Below are 11,860 nucleotides of genomic sequence, written 5' to 3' on the forward strand. Positions count from 1 at the left end.
GATTTAGCAAGACATGTATTCTAATGCCAGTGAGATTTAATCGGTTGTACATTCACTGTTCAAAAGTTTGGGGTCAGTAAAAAGAAGCTTCTTATGCTCAAAATGGCTGCATTTAGTTGATCAAGTAAAAACAGTAATATTTTGAAATGGTATTACAAAGTTAGGTTTTCGAAAATGTAATTTATTCCTGTGATGGCAAAGCTACATTTTCAGCATCATTACTCCAATCTTCTGAGTCACATTTACTGTATTTACTGTCACTTTAGATTAATGCATGCTTCTTGAATACAACTATTCATTTCTTTAAAAAAAAAAACCTTGTGACCCCAGACCCTTGAATGGTAGTGTACGTCATACGCTGTTTTTTAAGAAACCTAATGTAGCATATAATCAGAAGTCAAAGCCGCCACTGTTATCTACCAGGTTGAGTTTATTTTGCCTTGTCATTGAGGTTATTCAAAGTTAATTTTATATCCATTCACGTTGCTTCAGGACATTGCTGTGTGTCTATTGTCTGTCAGCACTGCTACAATAGCTTTGTTTATCTTTCCATCCTCCTCATTTAGCAGACCACCCCTCCAAGCTGCCTGATAACACAACCAATAACCGACAAATAGCAATGACAGTCCTTCATTCACAGCAGCCCCAAATACAGAGATCCAGCAACTTCACTAGAATTAACCGCTTTAATTCAGCCACTTTAAGCCCTATTTGAAAATGCATTAACGTGGTTTAATTCAAATGCAGTACTTTACAGATGTGCACTTTTCTAACCACTTTAAATTTAAATTCAGATTCCATTTGCCATGCCAAGTCATTACTAGACCTGCACCGCAGCATCTACTACAAGAGCACATATAATAATAACAGCTATGGGAGGATCTATGTGTATGAAATAGGTATGTATTTAAAAGAGTGCAGTCAAAATAAAAGCCTCATAAATACAAATACACAAGAAACAACATAAGAAGAAAGGGAAAGTGTTCTGCTCTGTGAGACATGCATCCATAAGAGACTTGAAGAGTGGTTTCTTTAGGATGGAAGTACAACAGTGCCCTCCTCTGAGGAAAGCAAGAAAAGTAGAACTTCAAGGAACATCCATCCAATAATTCACATTTTAGCATCATGTTCAAACCCTTATGATTTCTTCATATTCTTCTGTTAAATGCAACAGATGTTAGGAAGAATTGGGCCTGACAGCCTCAGTAACCATTCACTTTATTATATGGAAAAAAATATGCAATAAAAGTTCTAGTAGGCTAAAGTAAGAAAATCATATACGTTTGGCACGACATGAGGGGGGTTAATAAATGATGACGGAATCCTCATTTTTGGTTGAACTATCCCTTTCATAGGGATTACGGCAAACACAAAAGCAGGATAATAAATTATCTTGTGGCACTGTAGATATTGTCAAACTGTGTTAAGCGCCCTCTGGTGGTTTCCATCCAAAACTACTTTAATGACACATTTAAAACTGACATGATTAACAACAAACAAGTGAGAAATCAGGTCGGCGAACACAACCACACCTCAGTTATATTCGCAGTCCTTTTAAAATGAAATAAGCTTGTACTTACAGTCAAGTTGGATCTCCTTTAGGACTAATTTTGGAACTTTTAGGTATTTTTCTTCCTTTTCTCCACACAAATATATTCAGCTTTATAGGAAAACAGATTATCCCAAAGTATTAATCTGAATCTACATTTATGGAATCCCATTCCCTTTTATAGAGGAACTCAAGTGGTGTGTAAATATTGATGAAAGCTAAGGGAATCTGAAGGCCGGCGTTGTCCAAACAGTCACTTTTATTTCAGCGTCATTGGAGATTTTGGTGAATAATCCCCCATAAAGGCCAGAATATGAGAAACGATGGTAATGTGAGAGGCGCGCAGGAACAAATGAGCAGCGGCGCGCAGCGGAGCTATTCCTGGATCCACGGCCGTTCTCTTACCGGCAGCAGCAGCGCAATCCCGCCGCAGACATATCTCCTCTCATCTCATCTGAGTGACGAGAAACGACTGGTTTCAGGTGTCTAATGAGCTGCGGCCAGTTTTCACTGTGCTATTTAAAAAAAACAAAAGTATTTTAATTGGGGTGTTTAGTCACCGTCTCACCGCAATGAAACTAAATAAAATATCGGCCGGCAGATTGATTTGTCCTTGCATACCACCTCAGTTAAATGTTGCATTCTTTGCATAATTTTCATTTTTACTATATTAATTCAAATAAATACACAATAAGTGACTTTTTACAATACTTTACTTTGGACTCATATCTAGTTTGAATAGCCAGTCAAGGCTGTTTTAGAGGCCTCTAAAGCCACATGACCTGACACTGCCAAAGGAAGCTGGCCACCAGTGTCCTAAGCACATTCAGTTTTTCCTATCCTGTGCCCCGAAGTTAGTACAGCCAATTTTGTTCTTAAAGCAAAAACAAACCTATAGAGTGGGCTGTTATGTATAAGTGGGCGCAAAGTCATCCCCAAGCGCCTCATAGTACCATGACCTTGGAGTCAGAACTCAAGTTCAACTCAAGATCCACCCAAGAACAACACTGACTCGCAATGAAAGGAAACAGTTTTTTTAACATATACAATAAATGTTTTAATAGCAATGTACAATGATATCTTCAGCTGCAGAAGAGCAGAATATATCTTTCTCCATGGGACATAGACAAATGGTTGAAATACCACAAGGAATCGGTCTTTCAGATGTCCTTCCCTCCAGCGACACCGGCGTTTCTCACTTCAGCCAGATGCCTTTGTCACCGACGTCTTCATTATAACCTTCAGCGTACTTCTTTCCTGGGAGCTAAGGAGAGATTTTCATATCACATGTTAGATTTCTTTAAAGCCCTGGTGTGCAAAAGCAACATTTTACTGTGACCTTTAAAGAAATACACTGAGAATAATATAAAGTAAAAGACTAGACATTTAATCTATATTCATGAGGTCCACTTCCACATGTTCTCTGGGCAGAGTTAAAGCTCCATATGTTTTATCACGTACACTGACAAGGTGGCGATCAGATGAGCAGATGAAAAGATGAAAAATCTGATGGCTGAACACAGCGCTCCCCGAGATCAATATAATATTGCAACATTTGCCAGGAATCACTAATGGCTATACAAAGTGCTTCTGTCACCCACTCCAGAAGTCTATCCATCTACTGATTTTGTAACGCCACTGACATCACTGAATGTCCCCAGGTGACACTTCTGCTCTGTGAAAACACCCAATCATTTTGTAGGCATTTGAAGGGACACTGTTTAGGCTCCTGGATATACACAATTAGTAATACACAAATGTATCTGACAGAAATATTATTTAAGTATCATTAACGATCATCAATGAGGCACCTAAAGCATCACTGCTTCCATACTCTTTAAAGGATTAAAATATTACTCATATTACTCCCTTTTACAAAGTCTTGATTTAGTTTCTGGGGTGTACTAAAATATGCTTTCATGCTTGGTTGTTCAAAAACACATTATTTTTCACATACGTTACATTATGACAGTACCTCTCTAAGCAGTCTGGCACGAACGTGCAGTTTAGTTTCGAAATACGAAATGTGCTGTGATTGGTTAGCTGGCCCATGTGTGTCGTAATTGTCACCACTTAGCGGTGGAATTTTTGGAATTGCTAATAAGATTAAGCAAGATATACATAGCTGCACATGGCCACAATTAAGTCTTAACGGGACAGTTCACCCAAAAATGAAAATTCTATCATCACTCACTTACCCTCGAATTGTTCTAAGCTTGTATGAATTTCTTTCTTCTGCTAAATACATCAACATATTTAGAAGAATATGGCTAACCAAACAGTTGATGGGCCCCCACTGACTTCCATTGTATGGAGGAAAAAAAATACTATGCACGTCAATGGGGCCCATCAACCGTTCTTCAAAATTATTTTTTGTGTTCAGCGGAAGAATTAAATTCATACAGGTTTGGGACAACTTGAGGGCGAGTAATTGACGACAGAATGTTCATTATTGTGAACTATAAGAACATACAACCCACTACATGCGGCTTATGATCAGCCTTTTACATTTGGTGTTACAGTTTCAGTGGAGAGCACATACCGATTTGAAAGCGTAGTAAGCAGCATCAAACTCATGAGCACCGACTGTGACTTCTGGGAGATATCTGGGGATGCAGGTCATGGTGGCTACCTTATGCTTGTCTTCCACCCTAGTGAATAAGGTAAAAGGGTAAATTTATTTATTGTGTTCAAGGAAACGGCCAACCTGGAAAGATAATAATTAGAGCCAGTACTATGAAGTGTCTATGGAAGAAATGTAAATAAATCAAGGACTTACAGCATTCGCATATGGTGGAAAGTGACATCATCTTGCTCCAGCCAAGGGCCCTTCTCAAACTTGAGGTATTCAATATCCTCTGCGACCTGCAAAGGCAAAATAGAGTCAGAGAGCAGTGACATTTGCCTGCCTAAATGTGCTCCATATACAGGTTCAGTCCTTACCCTCTCAATGTCCTGGGCTTGGGTTGCATCATAGGCGAGAACCTCTGTCTCTTCACTGAAAATGAGATACAGTTTTTCAAAACTAAAACTGAAAACGTTATCCCTCGGTTTAAGCCTAGTCCCAGACTAAAATGCATGTTTGAGCGGTTTTAACTGAAAACTTGCAACGACAAATCTTTCTAAGGCATTATTATAAAAGCTACTTAAATGCCCTAATTGAACTAAGGCCTAATCCTGGTTTAATCTAAGACCTGTCTGTGAAACAAGGCCTGAATTTGATATACATTTACATTACCAGAATATGCAGCTGCTTTAAACTTACACAATGTATACATTTTATTTATATAATATTATTGAATTAATAATCCTCAATTTTCATATAATTACATTAGTTTTATATAATAACACATAATTACAGTAATTATATTAATCATAACATTTATATACACATGGATAAATATAATGAATATTAGGTACTGACCTGATTTTAGGAAGAAAGGTCTTCTTGTACGCTGTCTCAATGCTTTTCAGGTAGCTTAAAGGAACATTCTGGAGGTATGACTGTATAAAGGCAATAAAAACCCCTGATGTGATGTTGGCCACTTAGTCAATATTGTATAATCAGCACTTCCTGAATTCATCAAAATCTCCTGAAATATTATTTCTGATATACAATGTATAAAAGTCATGCATTAACAATTTAATTTTTAAATATTACTATAATTATGCCAAATTAAAACAAAACTATACATTAAACCCAGCCATAATTTAATCATTTTGCAATCAATTATTATGTCAGTGTAACTTTTGTACATTATAATCAAAATATGAATTATTTATTTGGACCAACATACAGAGCCCTCCTCCACTAATATTGGCACACTTGGTAAATATGAGCAAAGGCGCCTGTGAAAATAAATCTGCATGGTTTATCCTTTTCTTTCATTAAAAAATAAATAAATAAATTCTAACCTTTCATTGAAGTAAAACAATTGAAAGTGGGGGGAAATCTCATTATGAAATAAATGTTTTTCTCCAATGCATGTTGGCCACAATTATTAGCACCCCTAAAAATTCTTATGAGTAAAATATCTCTGAAGTTTATTCCCATTCATATTTAAAAAAAAATGTAGCACACCAGGGTGACTAGGAGAATTAAATTGTCTGTTGCACAAACATGAGGAAACGCAAAGGCCAAATTCCCTTTATCATCCATCACAATGAGTAAAACCAAAGAATATAGTTCTGATGTGCAGCAAAACATTGTTGAGCTAGCCTCTGTCAGGGCAATAATTAAGAAGTTCCAATCAACTAAAGATGTTACGAATCTGACTGGAAGGTGAATGGTGCATGGATAATGTATGGTTTAGATTAGTTTGGTGCAAACAGGGATAAACAGTACCCCATACCCACGGTTAAATATACCTCTGGATCTTTAATGTTGTGGTCCTATTTTTTTGCAGGAGGTCCTGGACATGGATTCTATCATTGACCAATTCTGCTAGAAATCTTATAATGGGCCGTGGTTGGACATTCCATCAGGGCAATGATCCAAAACAAACATCAAAATCAACATAAAAATGTGACACTGAGCACAAAATGAAGCTTCTGCCAGGACCATCCCAGTTCCCTGATCTGAACCCTATAGAAAATGAGTGGGGTGAACTAAAGAGAAGCACCACCAACATTAGGGCTGGGCAGTATATCGAGTTTGTACAACATATCGATATATTTTTTAGAAACAATATGCAATGAGGCAATACCGTTTATATCGATATACAGTAGATTGATACGAACGCATCTGAAAAATAGCGGAGAATGAGATGATGCAGGGAAAGTGCATGATACAATTTGACCTAAACATGACATGTTTTATATTAAGGGCTTCAAAATAACTGGTAAGATATAGTTAACATGTATAGTTTAAAGCAGCTTGCCCTGTCAGATGCTCTGAGGGTACTTGTGCTGACAGACAGATAAATACTTTTAATGCGTTTGAAATGTGGGGCTTTCCTCAGTGCATAACTTACATTTCACATGTATATTCTCCATATGTAAATGTTAGAAAGTCATGCAAATATGTCCATTTTGCTGTCAGGAGAGGACGAGCCCTTCTGCATGTGAATCTCCGCTAAAGTTCAGGCTTACGTGAATGAGCGCCGCTCATTAGAATAGAATAGGAACGCAATAATTGTGACTAAAGTACACATATTTCTAAAATATTTGTTGTTGGACAATAAATATGCCATATGTGGAATTTATTTAAACTTACAAATATTTTTATGAAAGTGACCATTATGATGGAGTAATCAAATATAGGCTAATATGCTTTTGTTTTTATTTTCATTTTTAGTTTAGTGAATTTAAAAACAAAATTATTAATTTTTTTTTAACCCCCTTTTTGCACAGAATATATTGCATAGCCTACATTACATTCACTGAATTTGTTTATAACCTTCAATATCAATATTGTTTTTAGGATATCATTGGGCAGGATGTGAAATAAAATTATTTTAAAAAAAATAGTTGTTTTTTTCAAATAAAAAAAACAAAAAACGTAGAAAATACCGGGATATATACTGTGTATCACCATTCAACCAAAAAATACAGAGATATTATTTTTTTGGCCATATCGCCCAGCCCTAACCAACATGGATCTGGGAATCTGAAGGATCTAGAGAGATTCTGTATGAAGGTATGATCTCTGATCTCTTGTCAGGTGTTCTCCAAACTCATCAGGCATTATAGAAGAAGACACAGAACTGTTATCTTGGGAAAAGGACGTTGCAATAACTGGGTGCCAACAATTGTGGCCAACATGAACTAGAGAAAAAACATTTATATCATAATGAGATTTTCCACCCAACTTTAAATTTTACTTCAATGAACGGTTAGAATTTTGTGATTTAAAAAAAAAATTAAATTAAAGATTATTTTCACAGCCGCCAATATTAGTGGAGGGCACTGTATATAGGGCCCTATGAAATCCGTTTTATTTTTTCCCAAATTCCATTTTATTTTTTCCCAAATTCCGTTTTTTCCGTTTTAATTTTTGCTAATTCCTTTTTTTTTCGTTTTAATTTTTGGGAATTCAGTTTTTTTTACCCTTAACTGTTATTTTAGTCGTAAAAAGAGTGTTTTTAATGTTAATATAATAGAACATAAAACATAAAATAGGAATGACCTTAAATTTATTGAGGTAACAAACATCACATTTACTTTTCAGGACAAATACTGCAACATAATACTGCACTCTAAGCACTTCAAGTCACAACTAGATATTAGTGCTGTGAATTGATAATTAAAAAAAAAAAGAATTAATCACATTTTTTTCTGTAATTAATCATGATTAATTGCAATTAAAAACATTGGAGTTTTTTATATTTTGATATTGTAATAATTTCAGTTACTCTCCAAATTAATTTAGAAACAATTTAAAGACAGCATATTTTAAATGTGTTGTAATGGCATCTTTTTATGAATGAAGGCCAGTATCACTGATATTAATGTCTATATGAAACATTGATGACGTTACATTACAGTATAACCGAAAGCTACCAATTTCAACATTTATTAGGCTTTAAAAAAACTTTTAACTTTTAATTTAATTGAACTTAAAACAATCTTTACATAAATCTATTATAATAAATGTTATATTTGCCTGTGGCCTTCCCTCTCAGACATAGTCTACACAGAAATTGAATAAAGTTATCAACACCTTTCTTAACTGCATAAATAATAAGTGAAATATAGATTAATCATCATTAAAGCTACAATCTTCTGTTCCCGTTGTTCTTTGAACATTAATGACAGACATTATCAGTGCTACTGTCACTTTAAGAGCTACCTCAGCCAAACATGATGTGGATAATGCTGCCTTCACGTGCTATCGGAAATTTGATGATTCCGACTTCTGAAGTCGTGATTACGAGCGCATTGCATTCAAGTTTCAAAATGTGAGGGCGTTCATGTGCAATGTTTACCTAGGAAACTTGTATATTACGATAATTCCGAGAGCACGTGAAGGCAACATAAGACGCGCTGACCCGCGCATCTCATTTCCTCTCAAGTTCATTTAAGGCATTATTTCCCATACAGTACATTAAAGTGCATTAAAAACAAGGCAAAATACAGCAAGCACTCCCTGAGGGAACTGCTCGGCTCGGTACTGAGGGCTTATCGTTGAGTTTCTTAACTTTTTCGCCGACGAAAGCAGAGCCGTGGAGCCGCTTCGCCACACTTTCAGTGTTTTGAAGGAGGAGCTGAAATGACGGGAGGGGTTGTGCTTTCCCAGATTTGCTTCCCCCGGTCTGCATTTCCCCAGACATACGTTCTTCTCCCACACAAAACCGCATTTCATTCCAAATATGTCAAATTCCGGGAAATTCCGCGTTAACAATAGATTCCGCGTTAATATGCCAATTCCGCGATTCCGTCCGCGATTCGGTGATCACGGAAATCATAGGGCCCTATGTATAGTCTGATCCTCACACACAAACACACACCTTTCCTGATGCCTTGAGATTCTTTTGGACCTCTTCAGCAGGTGAGTCGACATAGATGACCAGATGAGGGGGCAGAAACTCACAGATACTGATATTCTTAACCTCATTATAGTGATCCACACCTGCAGAATATCAACCAAGACATACATTATGCGTCATGTTCATTTAAAAAAAAAAAAAAAAAAAAAACGCTTTGAGGTATTATCAGTTGCAAATGCAATATGAATTTAGTCACCAACAGCATTTTTACGAATTTCAGACATAATCACTCACACTGCTTGCGGATGAAGCCTTCTTTGAGCATGGCCTCCAAAAACACCATGTCACTAAATGGAGATCGTTCCAGAACAACTCCCTGTCCTGAGAAAGGGAAACAGAGAAGAGAGAATGACATAAAATCCTAAACTTTTCCCACAACTTACTCAACTTTAAATAGGAAAATCCATTCATTTTTAATCATGTATCAAAAGCTTTGGTTACCTGTAGAGAGCAGGTGTTCAATAGCATCAGAGTACTGCAGCAGCCTCATGAGGTACATCCAAGACTGCAGGCGGTAAGAGTTACCGTCACTGGCTTTGGGCTCCAAGTAGAACTTCTCCAGGCTGCAGTTTCCATTAAAAGCCTGATCTAGAGGAACTTTCTCTTTTGTCATTTTGTCAACATAGTGTGTGTCAGGCTCTGGCATGTACAGCATCCCTGATGAGAGAAATAATGAATACTGAATGAATAATTCTAGGAGTAGTAAAATATTATATTCCAGTACATCCCAAAGACTTTCAGTGGGGTAAAGTTCAGGTGTTTGCTGCATCAGTTAGGTTATCAGTTATGTATGTATGTATGTGTGTGTGTGTATGTGTGTGTGTGTGTGTGTGTGTGTGTGTGTGTGTGTGTGTGTGTGTGTGTGTGTGTGTGTGTGTGTGTGTGTGTGTGTGTGTGTGTGTGTTTATATTACATTGTGGGGACCAAATGTCCCCACAAGGATAGTAAAAGCTGAGATCACCTACATTGTGGGGACCAGCCAGCGGTCCCCACAATGTAAATGGATTCATAAAATTACTAAATTATGTTTTTTTGAAAATGTAAAAATGCAGAGTGTCTCCTGTGATGGGTAGGTTTAGGGGCATGGGCAGTGTAGGGGGATAGAATGTACAGTATGTACGGTATAAAAACCATTATGTCTATGGAAAATCCCCACAAAGATAATGAACCAGACGTGTGTGTGTGTGTGTGTGTGTGTGTGTGTGTGTGTGTGTGTGTGTGTGTGTGTGTGTGTGTGTGTGTGTGTGGCATGTTTTTGTGAAATATCAGGACACAAATGTGTATAATGACATGGGTATGACATAGGTATTACAAAAAGAGGGTGAAATATGAGGACGTTACCCATGTCCTCACTTTTCAAAATGCTTATAAATCATACAGAACAAGTTTTTTTCACAGAAAGTAAACTGCAGTCTCCTGTGATGGGTAGGTTTAGGGGCAGGGGCAGTGTAAGGGGATAGAAAATACGGTTTGTACGGTATAAAAACCATTACGCCTATGGACTGTCCTCACATTTCACAAAAACAAACATGTGTGTGTGTGTGTGTGTGTGTGTGTGTGTGTGTGTGTGTGTGTGTGTGTGTGTGTGTGTGTGTGTGTGTGTGTGTGTGTGTGTAAAAACGATAGAGACAGAAATTGTCTTACCAAGTCTTTCAGCCAATTTTTGTGCAAGTGCTCCCTTTCCAGATGCCAAGTTGCCGTCAATGGAAATGATCTTGCTGTTTTCCTTGAAGCGGGAGGTTGCCCTCTCCCCCAGAGCATAAGCCCACCATCCATACCGCAGGTTACTGACAGCACTTGTGTGGATTTGAGCCTTAAGGGTATCAAAATATCCTGTTATATTTCCTACCATTTAAGGTGATGTAGTCTGACAGCAAGTACATATGTTTTCATGATCGGCTGCAGTATCTCTATATGGAGGCAAGCCATTAATCAGGGCTTACACAGTTTTTAAATACAAAACAGGTTTGATTTGACAGAACTGGTGTCGCACACGGAGATCAACTGTTATGTACGGGCCATGTCTGAACAAACGTGAATGCATGTTCATACAAAGGTTACATTTATTCAATAAACATATGAATCGATGCATTCATTTGACACTAAGAAGTGATTTCCACAGCTGTAGTTCTGCTGTTGTCCTTCAGTCTGAACTACATGAGGCCCGACAGAACAGATGAACCTTTCGTCTGGAGTGTAGAGGCTGTTTATCAATCTTACCGTCGGCACAGGCGATACTGCTTTCCAAGCTGCTGCACTCGGGGGCACAGCCAGCCGAAATAACCGCAACGCCATCGCGAAACTTCAGAAACTCCAACGAGTCTGATGATCCTCAATGTCGCCGAAGGATTTCTGCGTCGCGTCGCGGAAGTTTTGCGTCATCGGTGCGTCATGTGGTTTCTTAATGTGACAAAAGCCTTGACCAAAATGAAAATTATACTTAAAAAAAGGATAAAGAAGTTGTTTGATTTGTTTTAAACACATGATTTCTTATAGACGTATTGGGATTGGTTATTGCAATAATACATTATTATTGTTGTTGTTATTATTATTTCAACAAATCAGTTCCAAGAAAGAAAGAAAGAAAGAAAGAAAGAAAGAAAGAAAGAAAGAAAGAAAGAAAGAAAGAAAGAAAGAAAGAAAGAAAGAAAGAAAGAAAGAAAGAAAGAAAGAAAGAAAGAAAGAAAGAAAGAAAGAAAGAAAGAAAGAAAGAAAGAAAGAAAGAAAGAAAGAAAGAAAGAAAGAAAGAAAGAAAAAGGAAACGAAAGTCGAAAAGAAAACGAAAGAATATTACAGAAGGGGGTTAATTATAAAAAAAACACAT

At 37.1% G+C, this 11,860-nt stretch overlaps 1 protein-coding gene across 2 annotated transcripts; it reads right to left on the bottom strand.

Moving 5' to 3' along the window:
- Nucleotides 1–1,199: 1,199 nt before the first annotated feature.
- On the bottom strand, nucleotides 1,200–11,427 carry ndufa10 (NADH:ubiquinone oxidoreductase subunit A10). Of its 2 annotated transcripts, XR_013816910.1 has the most exons (11): nucleotides 11,257–11,427; nucleotides 10,681–10,849; nucleotides 9,478–9,693; nucleotides 9,271–9,357; nucleotides 8,998–9,119; nucleotides 4,974–5,053; nucleotides 4,493–4,547; nucleotides 4,329–4,414; nucleotides 4,092–4,200; nucleotides 2,693–2,813; nucleotides 1,200–2,064 (listed from the first exon to the last, which is right to left on the bottom strand). XR_013816910.1 is itself a non-coding variant. In XM_079821961.1 (10 exons), exons 1-10 carry the CDS (start codon nucleotides 11,329–11,331, stop codon nucleotides 2,745–2,747), a joined length of 1,068 nt encoding a protein of 355 aa, XP_079678087.1. In that variant the 5' UTR covers nucleotides 11,332–11,427; the 3' UTR covers nucleotides 2,226–2,744. The 2 variants fall into 2 exon arrangements, 1 of the variants encoding a protein (XP_079678087.1); XM_079821961.1 differs by lacking the exon at nucleotides 1,200–2,064 and having other exon boundaries at nucleotides 2,226–2,813.
- Between the last annotated feature and the right edge of the window lie 433 nt (nucleotides 11,428–11,860).

The sequence above is a fragment of the Gobio gobio genome (assembly GCF_949357685.1).
Source record: "Gobio gobio genome assembly, chromosome: 7".
NCBI classification, from domain to species: Eukaryota; Metazoa; Chordata; class Actinopteri; order Cypriniformes; family Gobionidae; genus Gobio; species Gobio gobio.